A 26,008-nucleotide genomic window follows, 5' to 3' on the forward strand; every position below is an offset into this window, starting at 1 on the left:
CAAACCCTCGTAACTTGAGGTGAGCAGCAAAGCAATCCCATCACTGACCCATACCCAAGACCCCACGGAATGTCTACAACCACAAAGCACTCAGACAGACTGCCCTGTGTAAGGCAGCATCTGCTGTATTGGAAGCAGAGCATGAAACACCAGGTTTTGTAGTTTAGCCTGCTCTGGTCACTCACTCACCACGAGAGCAGGGGCAAGTCTGTGAGCCCCCAGCTGCACACACACAGCAATCCCACCCCAGACAGCAGGAAGCATTGCTCCCAGGCACACATAAACTCTACAGAGGCATTTAATCCAACATGACATATTTGTGAACAATTTAAGCTAACACAGCAGCACTTACGCCACAGTAAAACCTTAGAGATACGATAAATAATTTACAAGAGCAGTGCAGTCACCACCAGTGTTTGTTTTCTCAGTGGTCTTTATTAAACCAAATCACTGGGATTAAAGCTACTACAACAAAAACTGGAGACAGACATGAGTGGGTTGACAACTCTTCTGTTTGTTCAAGCCTCCTTACTGAGAAGACTCGAGTTAAATATGACCAGAAATAAATTTGTCACAATACATTTTTAATTCTCAAATATCTGGAACCAATTAACTTTGGGAAAGTTTCAAAAGGGCCACCCAGTAATAAACACAAAATCATTTGTGTCTGCTGTCTTGTTTGTGATAATTTTTTTTATTGCTACCTCAGTTTCAGATGTCAGAGTAATGACTTCCACATTCCGATAAAAATGTGAATTGAATCCATATGGAAAAGATGCTCAAGCCCATCAAAATCAAAAGAACTCCCTTATTTCTAAGTTCTTATACAAAGAAGCTTATAAAGCCTAACATTTTGACCATTCTCAATCAAAATCAGGGATTTTTAATACTATTACCAAAGAATCAGATATGTCATGGAAAGACATATCTATTACTTAAGAGAAACATTAACGTAATCTGTTTTACTTAAGTTTCTAGCTAAAATTAGCATTTAACCCTTTGAAAGACGTAGCAGTCCTAATTGCCAAATTATACCATTTCCTCTTAAAATTATTTAGGAAATATACGTTATGATGATTAAGCAATGCTCCACATTTTCAGATATTTCCATCACAGATTCCATACACAGCATATTTATCTTCCCACTGAAAACCTGAGGAAACTGCCAAGACTCAAAAGCATTGTAAAAGAAGATATCTCCTCCTTTCCTCAGTCACAAAGTCAACGTACTTTTCATCCTTCCAGCTTGAAAAAATAAATACCTCTCCCGAAGGCTTGTTTCTCACTAAATAATATAAATAAATAACTAAATAAATAAACAGTTACAGGCAAAACTCATATACACAGTTCTCTAAAACCATCCAGTATTTCCTTTATATTTCTTTTTGAAATGTATCACTCCTGCCTGTATCTTCTATGACAATTAAAGAACCCAAGTGCTTGAGGAAGGAGGGAAGGGGAAGAGATCTGCTTTATTTGACAAGGTAAAGCAAAACTATGGAATCAGTGTTACAGAAGTCTTACTAATCACACAGCTAAAAACTCCCCCCTGTCCATCCACTGGAACAGAGACTCCCACATTTGTCAGGGACACAAGCACAGCTGAAGAGAGCACTCCCCCCCATCTGTATACACTAACTAAGGTCTTGGTAAGGTAAGCTACATCCCCCCACAGCACGCACCATCTCTGTGTAACTGGGTGTTAACAACAAACTCACATTTGTCCAGGGATTCAACTACATATACTCTGAAATACCAAATGCCATGTGCCTTCCCTGCATTTTCTTTAGTACCTGTTTTGCCAGGCTTTTTTTTAAATAAGAATTCAGTCTAGAGGGAAAATCTTGTTTATGTATGCTCAATTACTTATTCCACGAACAGCAGGAGGATGAAAAATACGTAGGTAAGAGCCTACACACCAAGAGGCAGTGGGAAGGGGAGGGATGTGCTTCAGCCAGCTCTGCAATGGACTCCTAGAGATCCAGTAGGTCACCCCACTAACAGTGGGAATCATTCCTCAACTGACACAGATGGCCAAATGCCTTCCTGCTGTTGGAACCAAAACTGGCCCAAGGTGCAAGACCTGCCTCTCCAGATGTAGGTGCATAAAGCTTTTGAATTCCCACTCCACAGGCCGAAGGAGAAACATCTGCATTAGACCCCAGAGCACAGGTCCACAAAGAAGAGGTTCACAACACAGCTAGCTCAATTCCTGATTTTGAAAAACCACCAGCAACAAGTGCCTGAAAAATACCTTCCCTGCTATACAGTGAAGGAAATTCCAGGGCACAGCTGCCAGAACAACTTACAGGATCTCCACTTGTGATTGCCCTAATTAATTTTTTTTCCCCACAATTTCTCCTGCGGCCCACGAGAAAGCTTTTGGCATCCTAATTATCCACTGTAGCTTCGCATCTGTGTGCATCCGTTTGTTTTGAACTGCTAAGTTTGCTTTGGCATCCCTTCATTCTTGTATTACAAGCAAATAATTCACCATTCCCCTGCTTCATACAAACACTACTTTACATTTCTTGTCTCCTACTCATTCTCCCCCAGGCTAAGTTTACCAAATTTAGCTCCTCCACTTACATGTTCTTCAACACCTTTACATCTTTATTTTTCCACGAGGTACTTTCTCTACTTCTATTACACGTTAAAGAGGACCAGAACTGCAGACAGCAGTAAACCTGTCAGCACACCCATGATTTACATAGCGGCATGATAATCATTTTTCAGTTTTATCCTTTCTCAATCATCCTTAATATTAAATTGAAGGGAGATGGGGAAATGGGGGTGTTTAATAGCTACAAAATGTGGATCTGACGTTTTCCTAATTTTTTCAACTTCCTGAGTGAAAAATCATATTCCAACACTGTATATATAAGAGTTTTCTCCCCACATGCGGTGCCACTACTGCCACTTCATCAGTGGAACAGTGTCATGAGACTTCTGCAAGCTTTAGAACTAGCTCTCATTCTCACAATCTTGGACAACCTACAAATAGCAACAACTTGTCTTCTCAGCTTTGTCTTTCCCAGAGTGTTTATGACAATGACAACAGGTGTTCTTCCCCATCACCTAGTGTTTGGCCATATTTGGATGATCCTCACTTTTGCAGTGCCAATCTGAAATTCTCTGGCTGAATTTAAAGAACTAAAAATGGAGTCAATGAACATGGATGCATGAAAATTACCAAAATGAAGAAATGAAAAAAATACAAGACTCTGTGTTTCTAAGTTCATCATAAAGATATATACAATCTCCCTGTATTTGTTTCCTGCCTGCAGAACAGCAGTATTTTATCAATTATTTAACCAAGCAATCTTAGTATTCTCTTACAAGGGGTAAATTATTACCCTTTTTCTGACCAATGTATCTTTCCAGTTTTCTTCTGATAACACATCTTACAAGTCTTTAAACTTTCTGGATTGCTTTATAAAAGGAAAATCTATCCATATGAAACATTCATAAATGCTGTTTTTTTAAATAAAAACCCCACACTTTTGAGATAAGTACACAAAGTGTGCTTTTCCCTTAGTCTCATCTTCTATTTTCTTCCTAAGCCATTACATAATACATTGGAAACTTCATCGCATTCTGTTTCTGCTTGTTTTGGCTTTCCTGTCAAATATGCCATTGCTTGCCAATCCAGCAAACTACCAGCTTTGCTCAGTGACAACTTGCACAGAACAGCTCACCTTCCCTCCTTGTAGCCTCACCACTTCCAGCAGTGTCCATAACCTCAGAATATATTTATACCAGGTTGCATCTGGTTGTAAGCAATTAAGTTGCTATTTAAGACTTGAATCTTGATCTCAAGGATCATCATATGTCATTACCTAAACATTCATCAATCTAATTTCTATAGCCAGGCTAAACATGCCTCATGAGAAAAGAAAACAGCACAGAAACTGTCAGAATGAGTGTGTTTTCGTGAGATTAACTTCCTCTCATTGTTCTATTAATCTAATACATACTGGGTGATTATTTAAAAATATTCCAGGAACTCCCAATCACTTTTTTTGTGTCCTCAAAATTCAGTATTAACACCATTACTAAACCTGCCAAGTATTTTTTCTTCAAATCACCTGTTCAAGTGACCTGTAAACTCCAGGTTAACCCATAAAAGTTTACTGGTTTTTATAGGTAATGCAAATATACACTGCTTTCATTAACAAAAAAAAGCCTCTAATCAGGGAGACATCCTGTTTATCTAATTTTTCTTATTTGAGCAACATGTAAGTAGAAGTAAAGTAATAGATTAATTAATTAATTCTCTGCATTTTAAATTACAAGTCCAAATTCAAAGCGATAATTTGAACACTGCTATAATATAAACAGTAAGCACCCGAGTACAAGACAAAAGTGACCATAGACCAGTGGAGAATTATTACATTTAAAAATATCTGCAAATTCTTCATTACAGTGCACTGATGTCAGCACAGAAGACTTGGCAGGTTGAAAAACGTGAAAAGAACCACATCTGTACTACAGCCAAAAAATACCCATGGTCTTACAGCTTAGTTTGGAAATGGCCATCATGTGAGACCCAGATGTACAGTGAGCTCAGCTGGTCAGAACACGGTGCTCATCTAATAACATCAAGGCTCTGGGTTCAATGCCTGTATGGGCCATTGACTGAAGGGTTGGACTCTGATCCTTGTGGGTCCCCTCCAACTCAGAGCATTCAGTGAATCTGTGGATGATTTTTCACACAAAATGACCCACGAACTCGAAAAATATGTTAAAACTACAAGTATGAACATAAACTACAGGTTTTATTTCTTACAATATTGCAAAACACCAATTTACTAATTTTCTCCATTTCAGTGCCTGTTTGATCTTAGGTTTTCAGCAAGTCTCAAGTAATCAATCATCTATTTTTGCTGAAGGTCGTGATGCTCACCAACAAACAGTTAGGCTGTCGCTTAACCCAGTGGTAAAATTCCTGTAGCTGGAGTCTTCTACTACTGCTCACATCAGCTTTGCATTTTCAATTCACTGCACAGGTTTAAAGTTTTCCATACCTCTGACCTGTGACTGAGGCGTCCTTCTATCCCCCTCCCCCTCACATGAGTGAATACTATTTAACACAAATCAATTTGACTTTGGTTTGAGCTGCTGCTCAAAGTACAAACTGCAGTAACTCCACTGAGTAAAGTTCCAAATATAATCCTTCCGGCTTGGCACACATTCTTTGAGTCTCTAAAAGCACAATATACAAGCTACATTGCAGAGAAGCTGGAATTCTAAAAGAAAAATTACATATTTGTGTCCATCAGTAAAGCTTTATTAACAAATCAGTGAGAGGCCTTATGCTAAATTTTGTCAAAGCAGAAACGTCTTCAATTTCTGGTTCATTGAGATTCATATATGCCATACAAGCAAGGAGTCAGGAAATCTAGTAGAAAACCTGTATAGATTTTCTTTTTGGGAGTGGGGGGAGGTGTCCAAGAACTTCATTATTTATGACCATGGCAAAGTTCTCCAGCTAGGCTATTTACATCAGTGAATTCCCATTACATCTTGCTTTGCCTAAGGCCACTGACTTACTGTGATTTGCAGGCATTAGCAAACAATGCCCATATTCAAGTTCTGTGTATCCATTCTGACACAAAATGGTTGATATTGTGCACCAGAGTCCTGGCTCAGGACTCAAGGGGCCAGTTTGCACAGCTTAACATGCTCGGGAACCTGGTTCAGCTCCCAGAAGTCTTAATTAGGCCAGGAATAACTAAGAGACACGGTGAACATCAGGGTTTAAATGTAAAGCGAAAGGGTTATTCAAGAAGTCATTTCCTGCACAGCAGAGAACTGCAGTGTGTTAAGAAATCTGTTGTGAACTGTTGTGACCAAAAACAACTTTATGTTTTTATATGGGACAATACCATAATTTGTAAAGTTCCTACTGGTTAATTAAAATAGAAAGAAAGAAAAAAATACAGACCAAGATGCACGCATCCATGTGTATTTGTGTGTGTCAGGAAGCAAGGCAGGATTTTGTACTTCTTAGAGAAAAAAATTCCTATATAAGCATCAGATGAACTTAGAATTTTCAAATATTCAAAACAAATATAATTGCTTTTAAAGTATTTATAAGCAGCTAGTGGGGCATGAGCTTACACATACAAAAAGCGTTTATTTCCAATTCAACTGTACAATCCACTCTTTGAAAATTTTTATAATGTGACTGATATTTAAAGACCTTTTATTCAACATAGTGATCTGCAAAACACATCAAATTATTTAAGTTAAATGTTCCAAATAGAATTTTGTCTCAGAAATTGTACCAGCACATTTGAGTAAGATTGAAGCCAACAATTACTTTATTCAAGGTTATCAACACAGATGATTTTATATAAACAAAAACAACTTTTCAAGATTATGAAATTTGCAATTGAAAAATAGTATAACCATTAATACTTAATTATCACCTTTGAATATTTTAAAGTTTGATTTTGGAGGAGTGTTAAGCAAATTCAGGACACTTTTAATGAACTTACTGACTTTCTATGAATTTTATATTGAATACATCTTACTGAAACCAATGCCTATATTTTTTAACCCAAAGTATGGTAGGTACACTGGCATATGTGCCAGTTTATTGAATGTTCTGTTAACATAAAGCAGGTATTAAAGTTGAGAAACTCATATTCTTAAATATATGGCATTCAGCCCCTCTTTCTGATTCCCACTTCTGATCACTCTTCTCCCTAGGAATACTGAACAGAAATTTCCATTTCCAGACTTATTTCAATCAAGTCTGCAAGAACCTCCTGCAGTCCTCGAGATCTGAGGAGAGCAGCAGCTATTGAGGCACCCCATAGCATTGGAGCAGAGAGAGAACAGTTACTGAACCAGAAAAACTCCTTAAAGAATCACACTACTCACATTACAAAAACATTAATAGTTCACATGGAAGTGACCACGTGAGATCAATCTCAAATGATGCAGTTCCTCAGAAATAACTCCATTCAGCAGAATATTGTAGTAAGCTATGGTAACTGATGCACTATTGAAACTTCCATAGTCACTAATGGTCTGATTTACTGATCCATTGTGTAGAAAGGGTAGAAAAGAGAGAGGAGCAGATTCAGAAAAAATTCTAATGTCACACTCATCACTGGCTTTTCCTTTAAAAATACTATGAAAGTTAGTTTGTCTTCCAAAGACAGAACCAGTCTTAAAGACAGGACGCTAGCTGCCAAGTTTTACAGATGAACAGGACTCAAACCAAGACAAAAATCTGCCTGAAGAAAACCAGTTAGATTTAGATGTAGATAAAATAAATCTCATTTTTTATTTTACTTTCTTCACATTTAACAGATGTAGATTCATACTTCAGAATTACTTCCTTCTGCTTTACCAAGAAATTCTACATTTTCTTTACCAGTGTCTCCTTGTTAGAGCTCAGCATCAAGGAATGATTTTTTCTTTTCATTTTCTGACACCAATATGGTTTTCAAGCTGACCTGTCTTCCATCCAGACTGACATTTACAAGCTGTGCTAGAAGTTGTCCTCCTCCGCTTTTCTAACCTTATTAGAGGCATAAGGAGCATATCACAGAGACAAGATTTCAAATGAACCACCTCCCCCTGAATGCCAAACCAGTGACTGTTTAAACAATTAAAAAACTTAGTCTCAGCATTGTTTAAAAATCTACGTATCCTGTAACAGCATCATGTAAAGAACTTCAGCAGCCATGTGTTAACATTTGCCATACACCAGCTCATCCATTCTATCTGACTATAAACAGAAGCAAAAACATTTACACTTTCACAAAAATACTTTAAAAACCATTTTATACATAGCTTAAGAAACATTTTTTATCACAGAAAATAGTTCAGCATGTAGAAGTGAAAAAGAGAACAGTATTTCAGACTGTATGGCATAGTTTTTCTTGTGCATCACAGAAACCATTGAAACAGAGAAACTAACTGCAATATTTTTAAAAACAACACATTTTTGTACAAAAAAATAATCCAGTTATAATTTTTAGGCAAAACCTGTTTTGCTCCAAAACTTTCTATGGAACTGTATTTAAGGAATGCAAATGCACAACTGACTTTTATTTTGACAGCTTAGAGTTTCAAAAGGAGCAGAACGATTTCTGGGCTGAAACTGCTGCTCTGTTTAATTATCATTATCCTATAAATGACATCAGGAACAGGATCAGACTAGAATTGGCACTAATATACTATGCGTGGATATAGGCAATTAAAACATGAAAGATTTAATTTCAACTGAAACATATGGAGCACAGAAAACAATAATTAAATGTAATACACAGTTAATCAGAAAGAATGCCAGCTGATTCCACTGGCCAGTTCCATGGCAAGAATAACAGTATGTTTAAAAAAAAAAATAAAAAATCATAAACCAGCAGAATAAACTTAAACTTTGCAAACTTTTGTCCTCTTAGGAACAACTTCATTCTGCTTATTTTGAAAAGAGAATTGAAGATTTCTTCGTCTACAAAATGAAATCTGTACTCCAGGTCTAGTTTTCATAATACCTGAACCATCCAAGAAACCATAAAGAAGCAGCTTGTCAACAACTACCGTCAACAAAATAACTGGACGATTTTAAGTAGGACCGCCAAAATCTCAAAAACTAGATTCCACAATTCTATATGTTACAATTCTTGTTAGAAGACAGTAGAGAGACAAAGTGGATGTTTACAGATTCATCCAATGCACTCAGCAGTTCTGCTGACCCACCAACCTCTGTATCTTTGGCTACACACAAACACCTTTACCTCATTTTGTGTTCCAACAAGAGGAAGCCAAAGTTTAGCGTGTTCTTGGTAAATCTGGTATCTCACACTAGTATTCCCCATCAGGAGCTTGCAGAGAACACAACTCAAGAACTTTTCCTCTACTCCTCATGCCTGAGCTCACCACTGAACATAGTAGACACATTAATAACCTTCTGCCTCAAACACACTCTTGCCATGCCTCACTCCACTTGACTCTGATTTTCAAGCTTTAGCAGAGGACTCCAAGGTTTGGGGCAGCACAGTAGTGAGAAGCCTGCAGCAGCATTTCACCTGCTTCACTGGACACTCAGAGCATGCCCTCCTGCAGCAGCACCTGGACCCTGAGCACTGTCCTGAAGCAGATGGAGATGCAAATGGGAAATACTACCAGAAATGGAAAAAATTCTTCCCTTCCAAAGAAGTTTCCACATCTATACCTTACCACGTACAGAATGAGAAAGCATTCATTTTGCTTAAGGTGCCAACTTTTTCAGTCATCAAATTGCATCTTCACCTCATTTCCCCCAGAGCAGGGCCGTCTGCCCTTCTTCCCAAACCTCACAAACTTAGAAGCACGAGAGGCAGCAGAGATTGTCAGGTAACACAGACTGAAGCTGGAAAAAGGAAGATAATGCCTGTGTTTTCCAAAGGCTGGAGGAAGAAAAGAGGACTGTCTGACAATGTGAAGATTTGAAAGCAGGGAAGAAGACTGATAAGATTGTCGTGAAATACTAAAAACAGGAGATTCTTGCTCTCACAAGCTTTTACAAGAAGACCTCTGAAAACCCTTTCCTCCCACCACGAAAATCCTCAACCATCTTGAAACACTACTTGGATTTATCCTACTGGGAAGTCCTGAATTCTCTCTTGACCCATTTTTCTCATCTATCAAATCACTGCCCACAGCAATTCTCATAATTAGAAACGATACATGCACTAGAGATGAGTGTCTGGAGCTCTTCAGAATCTGAAGCTAAGCATTGCTTTCACTTCCACTGCTGATTTGCAAAGAGTTAACTATAAAAGTCAACTACCTTTCTTCAGCTAGGATATTTCTTATAGGAAATTATGCATGAGCTATCAGCTGTGGCTGCGAGGTAAGCCTCAAAAGTCATTTGTAATACTGACACTCTTGCTAATTCTACAAAGTCAAATGGATAACTATTTGTTATAAAAGATCATGTAAAAGAAGCTTAGTGGTATTACATTGAGTTTCTAATGAGACACACAGGAAAGTTCAAAATGCAATGCAGCTTTGCACAGAAAGCAAGAGACAAAGTATTAAATGTTTTCTCTGACTCTTGCCAAAAGTCCTGCTCTGAAGTGATGGATGAGGTTTCCTGAGGCTAAGATGCCAAAGCCAATTAGCCATGTCAATCCACAAGAATGCCAGCTGCCAGGATCTAACTTTATTACAGTATTACTTAAAAGTGAAGACATCAGCAATGTTTAAGTTCACATGACTCCTAATTTTAAAACCTGCCTTTTTTAGATTTAGGGTGGGGGCAGTGACAGTGACCTAAAGTTTCAACCAATTAAAGTCCTCACAGAGTGCCATGATTACCCATAATTTAATTATGTAAAGCATTCTGTTAATCAAATTAGATTACATTATGCACTATTCAAAAGAAAGTAAGACCTAGCATATTTCCCTCCTCAAATGAATTCTATGTAATGTTTATATTTAAAAGTAGCAATTTATTTCAATAGTGCCTGTTTTAGTTGCCAAGCTGCATATCCCACAGAACATGATCTGTGTAAAGTATATAACTTACCCATTTAAGGCATCTAACTCTGAATTCCAAAATAAAATTTTTGGAAAATGTCTTGAGTATTTGTCGACTAGAATAAAGCATGTCCAAGTCTTTGATTATTTGAAAACATCTGCATTTAATTTCTAAGCAAGGAGTTTGGAAATGTTCATCTTAGAATACACTTCCCTGCACATTTACCACAATAAACTCAATCATCCCATGGAAGGATAAATTTTTTCTTGTTTAGGTGCCTATGAAATAAATGTGAACATTACTGTCAAGCAATAAAAAACACCCATTTATTTTGAATAGCATCCCTATTCCTCCAAACTTCTCAGAAAACTGTGTATACTCCAAGCAGTGTATATTAAGTTTATTGACATCTTAACTGAAAGTTTGGATTTTTGCTACTACAACATTTACACTGTTTTACTTTACCACCCCAGCGTAAAACTAGCTAGTTCTTGAACTGCTTGAGGTACTATTCTGTACCTCAAGGATGCTGAGAGAGTGAGACCAAAGCAGAAGTATAACAAGGTTAAAGAACAGTTGAAAGTCTTCAGGAAGAAAAATCAAGCTTTCTTTTCTAGATTCTTATTCAAAACTGGGCTTAATTTTAATAATTTCTTGGCTGGATAGTTTTTGTTTCTGCAGAAACATGCCTATTCACAACTAGATATACAGCAAATAAGAACCATTAGTAAGAGCTTAAAATTAATAGAAGTTTGTTCTCAACTCTCAGTTTAACCTGTCAAAGGAAAAAGAGATCAGAATAAGTGACCAGCATATTCTAGTTATGCAGGTCTCTGACTCTGTAAATCCTGTTTCATTAGGATTTATTCCTTCTGTTGAGATGCTTCTGAAAGATAACTTCATAATGTAAGTGCCATCAAGTGTCCAAGAATGCTATATTTTGTTGCCATTTACAGAGCATTAAGGATTGCCTACTGAAATGACATGGAGAAAAACCCTATTTCTCACTGCAGCACACTGTCTTCAAGTGTAAACTAACATGATTAGCTTTCTTCACTGAGATTTACCCTTTAAAATCTAAAGGATAATAATCCATTGATCTTAGTTCTTGTTTCCAAGTTTCAAAAGCCAGATTACTGTCACCAAGTGCATCTGTGATGCCTGACTGTCCATGCTGTGACACCAGCCATATCCCAAATGTCACTCTGAGAAGAAAGGGCTGACTCTACCTGACTTTAAACCATGAGGCAGCACAAAGGTAAAGGCCACGTTTAAAGAACAAACACTGCATGAACTCCATCTGAGTATGCCTTCCATGAAATGGGAAAAATGCAGCTCTTTGTTTTCTACCTTATTTTTCCATTAAGATCCAGGCAGTAATGAAGCAGAAGCCATGGAAGATTCTCTCCTGCTAAACCCAGATGACAAATTAGGAGAAAAAATACATTCCACAAGCAGGACTTAGCAAGGAAATAAATCCTTACTAAGGATACATGACCTGTGTCCTGTGGTGACTTTATGATGCTTGTATTCCCAATCATCTGTTCTTTTTATACTGGATATTAAGTTTTGCACCTTTAAGGCTGATTCTGAGAGCAAAGTGGGGGAGAAGAAGCGCAGAGTTTGTTTCCAGAAACAGCACTTGCTCCCACGCATTCCTTCTCACTGACTGTGGTGTCTGCAGAATGGACAGTGGGAGAGAGCTCCCTTTTGCTTTTAGTTAGTTTTTACCTAGCTGAGACAGAGAAGTTCCCCAGACTGTGGCTTTTCTTTTATCTTGGAACTGATTGGCCCTGCTCTAGACTGAAAAACCAGAAGAGCACTGGGAACTCACATCTGGGACCTACCAGGGCCAGGACGTGGAATTTTCCAGCACAGTAGGGACTAATAAGAAACTGAGCAAGCCAAACTACACCCCACAAAAAGGACTCTCTCTGAATTTGTCATCTCTTCAGAAGAACGAGAGGTTAATTGATTAATATTATTGTAACTACATTGTTTGTTAAATAAACAGCTTTTTTCACTTCTCTCAGAGGTGGTTTATGTCTCCCAAACTGGTGGGAGGAAGGAGCCGCTTGAATCTGCTTTCTAGAGGGACCCCATTCAGGGGGTTCCTCCCTAACTTGCACTAAACCAGAGCAACCTAATAGAAGAAGTAGCAACCAAGTCTTAAAAAAATCCTATGATACAATGTGGGCCAAAACAGTTGCAAAAATGCCGCTATTAGAATCAGGGATTCAGGACTCTCTTGAGCTTCAAACTTGAAGTATGTTATATTAGAACTATAGCCCCACGGAAAACACTACTGAGTCGATTTCAATGTCTAAATTGATACCAGACAAGTCTTGTTTCTTGTTGGCACTAAAATTAAAGGCTTAACTTGTGACAGAACTACAAAAATTATTAACTACTGCAAATGGCAAAACATCACCTGAGAGAGTTTATCCATGCAAAAGCAGAAATTCTGCCATGAGTACTTCAGACTTCTTTCCAACCAGGACTAAATTCTGTCCTTTTTGCTCTTCCCTCATCCAAGCAGCAATGACTGGGTGCTGGATGCTTCTCTAGGGAAATCAGGACATGCTTCAGAACAATGTCCCAAAATGGGGCTTTGACCTCCACAAGGGTTGAAGTACTTACAATCCTGAGCTTCAGTTCAATGCAGTTTCCAAGAAGGAAAACCCTTCCCTCTGAGCTTGCAAATTTTCACAGAATCACATCATTTTTTAGGCTGTGAAAGAGCCTTAAGATCATCAGCTCTGACTGCTAACCCAGCACTTCCAAGTCCATCACTAAAGCATGTCCCCAAGCACCACATGTACACGCCTTTGAAATTCCTCCAGGCTTGGTGACTCCACCACGTTCCTGGGTAGCTTGTTCCAGTGCTTGACAACTCTTTCTGTGAAGAAATTGTTCCTAGTATCCAATCTAAATCAAAGTACTTCTGCTATTCCAGCAGTAACTTATAAAACCAAGAAAATAAAACCACTCAGTATTCTAACAACAAAAGTAACTTAGTAATTAAGGCTTTTTTGTTTGACATAAGGAACTAAGTAACAGTTTTAACTCACACTCTATCTGTTTAAAAGGTGACAATACAAAGAATGAAAGGGGAAACTGGACACCATCAGACAATAAATACATGTTTCCTGTCAGCCGCTGCTGTAATCAAAGCCACTGTCACCCCAGAAGAGGGGTAGAGAAAGCAGTGACAAAGCAATCCTGGAAGACAAGTGTCTCAAGAATTTATTTGATGCAGTTTCAGTTATGGAGATTACTTTTGAAATATTAGAAAAATAAAATCAATTTTTTTCTACTTTGGCTAATATGCTAAAAGAATAGCTAAACTCTCATATCCTGGCAGTCCTTGTATAATGTTAGTTATAAGGATTATCTGAAAGCACACAACAAAATTTTAATTGTTTAGAAAGACAAGGCAGAAGTGGTCGAATTCATTTTACTACAACTGAAAGGTTCAAAACATTTAAAACATGCATTTGGAAAATGTAAATCTACCTGGTCCATCATTTTGGATTGTCTCCATGTTTTGACTAATATGAAACTGTTCCAAATGGAGAAGAAAAGATGGCAGCTTGTCCCAATTATGAAATGTCAGTTTAGTAAGTTCAAACAGAAAACATTTCTAGTGCACATTTTCATGTGTAGCCAAATGTAATGTTTAGCTGAAACAAATGACATGTGTTAAATACCTATTACTTCACAGAGTTACAAACAAAGAAGTGACAATGATCTTTTTTCATTTTAAAGGATATTTTTGAATTGGTACACAATGTTTTTTAGCATGTAACAGCGTTGGGTGGTAATTTCACAAAGTAGCAAGTTCTATTAATGACAAATGATTGTACATTACTACAAAAACTCCACGACACAAAAACACCCTTCACCTACATTATTCATAGAATCCTCCCTCATTTAATTGCAACTGGCACAAGGCATTTCTTGAGACATCTGTAACAACTCAGATACATCAGCAATTTTGTACAGAAAGCATTTGATAAGCTAGTAAGAAAAATCACTTAGGAATGCTCAGTGTCATTTCTTCTTCCTTTACAATATTACCAGTTTGCCTTTAGCAAAAAGTTAAATCTACAGGATCAGCAAAAGCACAGATAAAAATTGGCTTTCTGTTGTTTTTTCTCTGGCCACAGCAGGTCTCATTCCTCTTTCATCCATCCACCTATCACCCTAAAAAGGCACGAAACAATAACAAATTTAGTGTATATGGAAAGTGATATTGGAGAGCTCTTGGCCTGAAACATTTTAACCATGTTCTATATTGTGCCATATCTTTGTCAAGCTTGGTATCTACTTTGCTCTCTGCATGTGCCAGATACCCGAAATTAGGCGAATAGCTTTGAGGTTTTTTTAAATATTGCACAGCATGAAGATTTTGTGATATCTTGAATCACTGTAACTTCTACCATGTAAAAAAAGAAATCATACAAACATCTGGAGTTAAAGTTGACTGAAGAGCAATGGATATTCATTTCTCCATTAGATCCTGAGGGATTTCTTTTTGAGTCTGTTTCAGCATTTTTGCAAACTCCTAGACCAAATATTTCAAGCTTTAAGAGCTCAACTTACATGCAACCTTCACACTTGACTAGTTGGAATAAACAACGATACAGCCCAAATAAGCCCAGATTTAGCTGGTTTATGCAACTGAAAAACAATTCAACTATGAAACTGCTTGGACTACTTCAAAACAGCAAAAACTCTGCTCAGCTGTGTTACTTTATCACATACAGAAGCAGAGCATCACCCACTGGAATGCCACTGATCAACTTGTTCCATACATGTTTGAACAGTATTTCCTCCTCTATGTATGAGGATCTGTGTGCAGTATTTCATAAATATCAGATGCACTGATGACCCAACATCAGCATAGGAATAAATAAGATTCAGCATCTTCAGAGTTCTCTGTAAACTTTGTCCAGATGCAATTGCAAATGCAGTTGCACTTGCAACTTCCATTTCCAGGACACCAACAATATCATTTCTCTGTCTCTCTCTTTCTGGGCTCTTCCTAAAATTTTCTTAATATTGATTAATTATTAAGTTAATCCAACCCTTTCATGGCAAACCCATCATTTTCTTCATCACCTGCTCTCTGTTTTAACTAGAATAAACTTCACATTTTCTCATCTTTTTTCCACTTGTTTTACCTCTAACACTCCCACACACCAACTTCCACTACCAGCTCCATGTCTCTTGGCACAATAAATTTTTGTGTTTTACCTGTAGATTGTGCTTCTCTACTTCCTTTCTTCCTATCTCTCTTATCTTACTTTCCAAATTTATAACTTTCCACTCAGGAATACTTTCACTATGCCTGGAACATACCCCTACACTTCTTCCTCCCATCACTCCCTAGTAACAGGCCTCAACAGCATTACTCTGCCTTTTACATCCAGCTGCTTCACCTTATGCATAAGCTTTACATCATTTAATCCATGACACTCAAGAGCATCTTATTAATATTAACATTACCAATTCTGTAAGCAGTCCACCATACATCAGAAGTCCTAGTAGAGAATGAATAAAGACTTTGATGTAGTGATACACAGTTTGAATTTCAAACATAGCATGCAGCTCAGCACATGCTAGGATAACTGCCTCCTCTCTGGTGTAGCATTTCAATGACAACACAGCAATGTCTCTAAAGTTTTGTTTCTCAAAGAAGCTTTATATAAAATCAGTCCTAGTTCAGATTAGACTCTTCCTATCCTGCATTTTGAAGGTAGCCTTTGTTTGCTTTGGTTTCAACATCAGAAAAGCCAAAACCTAACCCAAAATTTCTTCAATGTAAAAGCAGCAACTCAACTGTTGAGCTGTTCACAACAAAGTGTGCCTCTACTGTTTGGAAACATAAGAGCTTCATGGTCCTCTTCATGGACAGTCATTAATCCCATCTACTGTTCCAGATAAAAATAACTGAAAGATTACATTTCACTTTCCACCTTTTGCCAGAATCTTGAGGTTCCTTTTGATCTCAAATTATCCATGAAGGATCATCTCATATGTTCACTACCAATGCATCTCTTATGATCCTAGAAATTTCGTGACTTTAATACATGCAATCCAAAATAGAACTTGAAAGCTGCATGGCTCTGTGTGGTCCACAGCACCGATTACCACTATTCTGTTCTGGGCTATTACAGAAACTTTAGGTCTCAAACCCACATGTTCAGCAGTGTTAGGACTTAGGCATACTAATTTAATTCTAAAAGCTTCAAATGACTTCCACTGAGAAGCTAAGAAGTTGATTTTAGACTCTGCACATTAAAATTAAAACTATAAATACTTTTTCCAATTCCTACTGCTAAAAAAAAGCAAAAGAAAATCCAAATCGTAAAGTACATTCTTATATAGTTTCAATTTAGCAGCAAGCTAATCTGGAAAAAAAAAGAATTTATTCTATTTTTCCATAGTTTCCTAAACATTTTTAATCTGTCATGTTAACAAGTAAGCAGCAAGGAAATACAGCTAGGGATAAATCTATAATTACTGACTTATTTAAAATGGACCAGGACACTTATTCACATGCTTCTATTCACAAGTTTCTAGTAGCTCCAGATTAAAAAACAATAAAAATGTCACGTTTAGAACAAGAGTCCTTAGACCTCACCACTTTTCATGTTCTACTGCATTTAACTCACTGAAATGAGAAACAGCAGCCATGCATAAAGATTTAACATACCTTTCCCCCTTCCCATAAGTAAATTCATCTCCGAGGACAAATTGTCACATACTGCCAACTGGACAACAGAACAAAAATTTTCTGATTTAAAAGCCTGGCTATATATCTATCTGGCTATAAAAATTCACTGCAGCAACAGTCATGATAATCACTTATAATAACCAACAGTAATTACAGTTACCTCCTGCTTACCTGGGCAAAGGCACACATAAGAATCACACAAAAAGCCTCCATTATTATGGCTGCAAAAGTCAGTGCAGCAAAACGTGAAACAAAACAAAGGAATACATTTCGTTCCATTAACATCTTAACAGGTCCTGACACGAGTTTTACAGAATGCAAGAAATGCTGGCTAATTTCACAATCTATCTGCCATCACTAAAGATTAAAATGTGACAACTTTCAAAAAGGGACATGCTGCAATCTCAAGCTGACAGAAATAAATGTTTTAAAGGCTTAGTAAATTTGTAAGTGAATCTTATCAAAGCATATAAAGTTCTAAGCCAAAGATAAGCAACACAAATAGGGAAACATTTACTGTGATTACAGGGCTTGCTAACAAGTATGACATGATCACGGATGGGCAGCTTACAGAGCAAACCCTGGCAGCTCTGGCCAAAGATTCATGACAAAAATAGGCCACTATACTGAAGAGAAGATCTACACCAAATGGTATCCATAAAATGTAACTGCATGGCTTGACTTTTCCCTTACAACTCTGTCCAAAACCAGGTGAACTGTGTGGTATTTCAGCCTTAGAGCCATGAACACAATGATAGCTTTCTCAGAATTGGGATACTCGGAGGTGCTGCTATTTAAGCAGACCTATTGCCCACTTCTCTTAGAAAGTCCATTCCAAAGGAATATGTCCAACTAAATATCATTGTCCTTATAACCTCTCTTTTCTGAATGAGAAGTTTCTATACAGTTGCCCTTCTGAATTCAAGGAAAACTTCCGAAGTTAAAATTTCCTTGCAGGAGTCAAACCTTGTTCCCATGCATTACTGGGACTCTGAGCACATAATTAATTGAATTTCAAAAGGAAAACTTGTCATCTTTTCAAATTAAGTTAAAAAACTTCATAAAGAAAAGGAATTCTAAAGGAAAGAGTATGAGCCATACAAGTCAGGAAGCTATAAAAGTTACGATGTTATTTCGACAATAATAAAGTGAAAAGCAAAAATTGGTTTATTCTCTTTGGAAGTCTGTATGTTCCCCTCACGAGTCTGTCTGTAAAGAGAATCTATGAATACAGAACAACCCAAGAAACAATTTCTGCCTAAAAGAATTTGTTAAGCACCAGTGTTTGAGAGAGACCTATGTAATGGGTTTGGTAAATGCATAAAGGGACTCTCCAGGATATTTACCTGTTAACACATTTAATGATATCAGCTCCTTCCAAAAGTTCTGCCCCCACAAAATACTCAGAATTACAAGTCATCAACAATGATTGTACAAGGACGGAAGAGAACATATTCATTTTATCACCCTAATCTGTACTATGATACATTGCCTTTGTCTCACCCCTTTTAGTCATTAATCTTATCATCACCATCAGTTTGACTCATGCACGACTCTATTGAGGCCCCAGCAACCTCTCTCAGTAGTCTGAGCACAATTCTTAAGTTGTTTTCTTTTTTGTACTTTCTATGACTATTTATGCAACTCAAATGGTACAAAAATTTTACATAATTCCACTGGCAAAGTGGAGTATGATCAAGGACAGAAGCATTTCATATTTTGAAAAAGATAATGCCCAAAGCATTATTTAGATAAATGTCATTTATTTGAAGGAGAGTAAAAGAAATGTGACTCAAAATTTAAATTGATACAACCACGTGGTAAAAATGTTTGCATGAACAACAGCTGACACAAGTTTGAGAAATTATTAATTAGAAAACTGAAATATATGGATGCTGGATTTCTCATCTGCAAAATAACGATCATTTAAGTACCAGATGCCATTCTATCATGGAGGAGAAATACAAAATTACTTGAGGCTACAATACATGAAACTTTGAGCAAAGTACAATGAACTACATTTCAGCCTCTGCTTTACAGCTATTTCTGAAAGACCTCTGATCACAATTTGCTCTTAAGGAAGTTTTAGTTATCTAATAATGTATAATTCTTAAAGAAAAATCCTGCGACAATTAAAAAAATGCAATGAACCTCAGCATCTATCAACTTTAAGCAAGACATTTTCAATGGATCTTGCATATTTTTATTCTTTACTGAAATAAAGGATTACTTACTTGATTAGCCATGTAGATTGTGAGAAGACCTCTCCTATCAACAGAAAAGATAAAATAAGTGAATGAATCAAATATTTTTTTCAGACTGAAGAGAAACATTTTAATACTTTAGAATATTTTATTAAAGAAGAGAATTTTAAAAAAAGATTATTGATAGAAGATGAATGATTACCACCTTACGGAAAAATAAGTGCAAACCCAAAAACAGCATCTTGATAGCACAGTATTCAAAGAAGTGAGTAATTACAGGAACCAAGTTATATATAGCAACTGGCTACTCCACATGAATCCTGAAGCTGTCCCAAGGGGCAAGGCACCTTGAATTACACACAGCACTTATCACAAAATAAGCCTACACATGAGCCAGTAACATAAACATGCAAACCATGACCTAAGTCTAAGTTAAACTGAGAATGAATTTACATCAAAATGTTTATGTGTTAGCTTCTGTTTTGTGATTGGTGCTATGTAACTCAAGGCACCTTACCCCTTCTGCCTACAATATGAGGGAAAGTTTTGTACTGAGATTGATGCACAAATCTTGGCTCAAACCAGTTGAAAGTCACAGCGCCAAAAGTGCCCTGCAACACTGGCCACCATCTTGTCTTCTAACCTTTATCTACTTTTCTTTCCACCTCTATTTTTTGATCTGTCCCTGTGTCTCAGCCCACAGCTCACAGTGCTCTTTAGGAAAAGTATGAACTTGGGCTCAAGCTCTCACATTTTTGTTGCTTCTACTGCAGCACAGGATGAAAACTGAACTTGACTACATAGATGTGAGCTGCTTCAGCAACCAACTGCACTGTAGGGTCCAGATCAAATTAAAATTATTTTCTATACATCAGTCACAAGCCACCATCACCCTTAAAGTGGAAGACATTACCACTGCAGGCTTGTTTTGCCCTTAATTATTCCTTCTCTTCTGCAAAGATTTTGTTAGAAACTGTGGCCAAAGGGTGGAACACTCCGTCCGTTTCAGTATTTCCTGCTGGACTGGTATTCTTATCTTCTTGAGTTTATCATCAGCCTTGTAGTATTTGGGATTTTTCTCACTGTGCCCACTGATCTTACACAAAAAATCTGAATTTTTTTGTGAAGGCATCACACACTCAACTATTAAAGTTTCTCAATATGGAAGTGAGTTTATACCCTGAATCCATATTTATCTTCATGACATTTAGGATTATTTTTTTTCCTTTATATTGCTACTACAGAAGGTAATATATAATGGAAGGTGTAACCCAGACTTGTATATTACATTTTGTCATGACATTTTAAATTTCCAAGCATTCATAGAGAGATTCATACAGCATTCATAAGAGAGCTGTGCGTTAACAGAACATTTCTTGCTATCAGTTCAGTTGAGAAGTGAACAAAACAAAAGCACAGATAGCAGGAAATAAAGAAATCCCTATTGCACAGTTCCCAAGCTTGATTCATCCAAAAAAATTATTCAGTATTTTCTAACCTCCATATTTATACAAGCATAACTTTGTAAGGTTAAACCCTATATCAAGGTTTTTTACAGCAGTCATCTAATCTACAGGGATACATGCCACTTAAAAGTTTTAATCCTTCCACATCACACTGAATTTTTGGAAAGCAGTAACGCAGCATATTGACTTCCACAAGTTGCTCTCCATTCAGAGAAGATTCAAATTTGGCTTAAGTTTAAAACTTTAGCAAAATCAGTTTCATGGGTTTTTTGTTGTTTTTTTTAAAGCAGAATTAAAAATCTGCTCTCTGTATACCTTCTCTACCTAGTACCACCCAGTGCCAGATACTAGAAACAAGATTCTAGCATGGAAATGTAAGGAAAAAAAAGCCTGAATAAAAAAAAATTCGGTGAGGATGAGGCACACAAGAAAAAAAAAAGTAGACAAAAGGTAGGGAATAGGGTCCATGAGTATTTAAGCAAAATAGCCCCTACAACTTGCAATAAAGCATCAAAATACTGTATGACATTTCTGAATAGAAAGGGGTAAAAATTCACCTGATGCAATAGATAAATTCAGCTCACAGGCTGGTCTGCAAACATTCACCTAGTCTTTCAGTTGACTAGCTCAAGTGATAAAACAATATTGGTGGCCTAACCTTACTGAACAGCAAACTGCCAGCTAATACAGTTCTGTGTACTGTAAATCTTATTCTAATTTATTCTCAAGAAAAAATACTGGATATTTCATGTTTCTTAGATTTTCTTTTCACCCTAGTAATAGCATTAAAAAAATCACAATAAATATCCAAACACTTAGCTGTTTGGAAACAGAGAAATAAACCTACCCATAAGGGCTAACCTGGTAACTCAATCTACTTTGAGCATTCTGGAAAACATCAGAACATCAAAAACGTCTGGCAGTAACAAACCTCTGAGAAGACTCAACGATCAACTGAGCAACAAATGCATCTTTCAGAGTATACTCTGTGTATTCACAACTGCAGTATCTACAGTGGGCACAAAACAGGATTATTGTTGTTATGTGCATATAATTTACTTAGTGGATTTTCCCCGGCAGTCTGTCTGTCATGCAGGCAGAGTTTTTTAGTCTCCTACTGAAATTTATTTAGTCTCATTTAAAACATTAACAAACTAAGAACTAAGTGGGTTTTAGTTTCTATTTTATTTCTAGCCCCTTTGGGGGTAAAATGCAACTCACCAACCACAAAGACAAAGAAAGGAAAAGGGGCTAGAGAAGAGGAAGGAAAGAAAGCAGAAGCTGCGGTGCAGCTGCAGCAAGACCAGTGTGAGAAGTAGGTGGCTGGGAGGAGACAAAACATGCAGACAATAAATTTGTGCAAGGAAATAACTTCCGGCACTGAAAACACAGCAAGTTATTAGATGACGTCATCTCCAACTGCCTGCAACAAGCCCGTCTGTGAGGCCCAGGCTAACTCCAAGCAGAAAGAGTTTTCTTCCTCCAAATTAATTCTGTGACTGTTTTAAAAATAAATAGCCCCATGTTTCCAGGGAAAAGGGAAAAAAAGGGGAGGGGGAAGGGGCATTCTTCCTGGCTCTGTGCAAATGTGATCCAACAATCCTAACCCAAACTGAACCCTGCTGTTAAAAACTAGTTGGAAGTTCAGAAAACGTTGCACTATTTTGTAGCAATGACAACTGACATAAAACAGGGCAAAAAGATGGAGGTAGGCCAAGTAAAAGGGTCACTGGTACAACCCGAGGACTGTATTAAAACTGCAGCTGGTAAACAGGGGGAGAATATAATTGGGAAATGGTATTAGGAGAGCAGGAAATTATTAAACAATAAAAATAATTAGTCACCCACATCTAACCACATGCTTTGGGGAGGTTTAAAGATACTAATAAACAGCTTACATTTCACTCCTACAGTCCATGAACCAGTGCTGAATGCTAATCTTGGCAACACCAACATCAGCAGGTGGCTACAGCAGTGACGGTCTGGCAAGATCACTGCAGGAAAGCCCAAGCCGACACACACATCCCTACTGCCCCTCCTCCCCCATGTTGTCTGGCTTAGGCCATTTTCTCCAAAGGCAGCTTTCATAAATATCTTCATTGTGGCTTCCCACTGACTCCCAGTCACCTCTTCAATTGATGGTCTCTCCCATACCCAGCTCTGTTTCTAATGACATTTGTGATCTTTAACTCATGAAGGAAAAACATTAGCCACGGGTATCCTTGAATTCATGAGCAGCAGACCAAGGTCCATCCTACCAGTTTCTCATATTAAAGAATGAAAAAAAAAAAAAAAAAAAAAAAAATTTTGCTAAAAAACTGTTAACAAGACAGGTCTCTTTCACCTGAAAATGGAAGCTTGCATGAAAGTAATCATGCTTTAATTGCTCTTAAATTCAAGTCTCAAAGAGCAGTGGTGTTTAGCATACTTTTCACTTTATTTCTCTTCCTTTTCCTTCCTAATTCAATGAACTTTTAAATTAATTTTCTAACATGCTTGTTAGAAAACTGAGTAGGCAAGGTCTCAGAGTTTAGTTACCCAACACAGGTCACATTATCAACAATTGAATAATTCCTATCTTGAGGATTCCACATTTAATGTTTAAGTTACAGCAGACCATAGGTTTCTAGAAGATAATTCTCTTGTTCACTTATACCTTCCTCAAAGAAAAGTTTAACTCAGTAAAATTTGCTTTTTGGACAACTTGGTAACATTCAGACCAAATTATAGTAGCAATAGCTCTTAAACTATGCCCTATAAACCTCAACAGAGAACCACATACTTTTGTTATTGCACTGCCCAGAAGAAAGAGTCTAAAATAACTGCTAAAACCCCAAAAAAGCTACAGGATAAAAATAACAAGGAAACCTAGCAGTGTACTGGGTTGTCTTACCAAAAGTTTAGGTAGGAGGTCAAGGGAAATGATTAATCCCACTTACTTGGCACTCACTACACCACAGAGTCCCATGCCTGGTTGTGGTCCCCAATACAAGCAGGCATTGATCAGCTGGCATTGAGGATGAACAGTATGGCTGGGCAGACTCCGACCTGACCCAAGGAAACAGCATTTTCTCCAGCAAGCCAGGAGAGAACTGCAACAGGGACTCAGAGGCTGCTGTCCTCAGAGGCTCAGACCAGACAAATCCCCAAGCAAGCTGGACTGAATTTAGTGCCAGCCCTGCTCCAAGCAAGAAGCTGCACTAGCTGAATTCCCAAGACTTACCTGAACAATTCTATTATTCTACAGAAAAAAGGTGGAAAGCAACTTCAAAATATTTTTTCACATATTATAAAATCAGATGATGAACAGTCAGTGATAAACAATGTCTTCCTAACAAATACAAAACATGAACTCTTATTTATAAATGAATTAGCCATTTATTTAAAAATATCAAATTTGTCCTTTAAGTATGATGATATGTTATTTTATGGGTACTTATCTTTACCACTTGCACCCTAAAACAAGAATTAGTCTGGTCTCTGAAAACACCTTTACCTCCCCTGTAATACTACTCCTCCAACCAAGTCCCCCTCATTCCATTTCTTAAACAACAACTCCTTCAGTTTTTCCACTATGTTACCTAAGTTTTTAATCATACTTATAGTTCTTTGCTGAAAGTGTACCAGTTTTTCAGAATACACCTTCAGAACTTCAAATGGAAATATAGAAAATATAAAACAGATTAAAGTTCTCCTATCCTTCATTTAACCAAAAGTATTTTAAAGTCAAAGAAATCACTGAGTGCTGCTCTCAGATTTTGCATTTGCCCGTGAGCAAGGTATTTATATCTTCTTGTAAGTGCTGTAAACTCTGGAAAACTTATTTGATTGAGGCAAAAGTCCAGTTTCCCTTACACGTGAGTAAAAGAATCCTATTCGTGCCAATAGAAGCAGCAACTGTCCAAATCTGCATGCCAACATATTGTTTGTGGAACATTTTGCAGAAGAATGTTTTCTTGCTTGGCTTGATGGGCCATAAAATTCAAAAAATAACTATTTTCACAAGCAGCATAAGCTTTTGCTTCATATAATAGTAAATCATACAAAACACCAATCTTTAAATACGATCAAGATTGGTTTTTTCCTACAGAACTCATTGCCAGTTCTCTCTCATTTATGGTTTTCCTTCATTGTATTTATGGTTTCCCTTAAATACAGAGCTGTTGCTAAGCTAAAAAGAAAAATAACAAAACACAACAGCACCATCAGCACACACAAAACAACAAACAAAAAAAAATAACCAACCAACCTTGCCTGAAGGTGGGATGAATGCTTACAAAGTACTTACGCTCATGGAAATTTTACCATAAATTAATTATTGCACCCACAGCAGCCCTCAAAGAAAATTTCCACCAGAAAGCAAATACCTTCTCTTTTAGACAGCCACAGAAGAGAGGTAGGACCTGTCAATTTTAAACTGTATCTTTCTCAATGTTCATTCTTCCTTCTGAATATTTCTTTCTTTTACACATTTTGCCTTGCCCATCTTTTGTGTCTATTAGCAACACTCCAGTTCCTAGAATTTCCTCACGAAAAACTGGCTTTGGTGATACAAAGTTTAAGGAATTGTTTTCTCTATTACCTTGTTTCAGTTTAACCACAAACCCTTCCTAGCAGACATCCTGAAATCTAAACAGTCACTGCAATTAATTAAACTTATTTGAACTGCTATAACTGCTCTTTTCTAGCAGTATTGTGTTTTTTATGATCACTTTTTTTTGTCTTGCTCAAAATTAAAGGGGAAATAAGTCAGCAAGTCAGAAATAACAGGAAATAACTACAGCAAGATGAATACCACTGTGTACAGAGTTAACATCAACTGACGGAACAGGCACCTCCTTCAGTGAGAACAGCCCTAGGTGTGAGCTGCAAGAGGTGTAAATTCACCCCCCAGGGCGAGGCACACACCGGGGCAGGTATAGCCAGGCCCCATCCCTGTGACAGCTCCCATAACCCAGCACACAGCAGCAGCCAGCAGCACAGGGGGATTGAAGGAGCCTGAAGCTGGATACAGCAGCATGGTAAAATTCTTTATGCATGCTATTAAGAGAACGGGTTCTCTGATTAAACACCTAATTGGTGGGTTATGTTTATCCACATATGCAATAAA

At 37.3% G+C, this 26,008-nt stretch overlaps 1 protein-coding gene across 1 annotated transcript in view; it reads right to left on the reverse strand.

Moving 5' to 3' along the window:
• The window catches only part of TMEM135 (transmembrane protein 135), a 160,763-nt gene that overhangs the window by 105,956 nt on the left and 28,799 nt on the right, over positions 1-26,008 (reverse strand). Inside the window, exon 4 of the mRNA XM_058854445.1 lies at positions 19,463-19,496. Within this exon, the coding sequence (XP_058710428.1) occupies positions 19,463-19,496 (34 nt within the window). The remainder of the gene's footprint in view (positions 1-19,462; positions 19,497-26,008) is intronic.

The sequence above is a fragment of the Poecile atricapillus genome, chromosome 1 (assembly GCF_030490865.1).
Source record: "Poecile atricapillus isolate bPoeAtr1 chromosome 1, bPoeAtr1.hap1, whole genome shotgun sequence".
In the NCBI taxonomy this organism is placed as follows: domain Eukaryota; kingdom Metazoa; phylum Chordata; class Aves; order Passeriformes; family Paridae; genus Poecile; species Poecile atricapillus.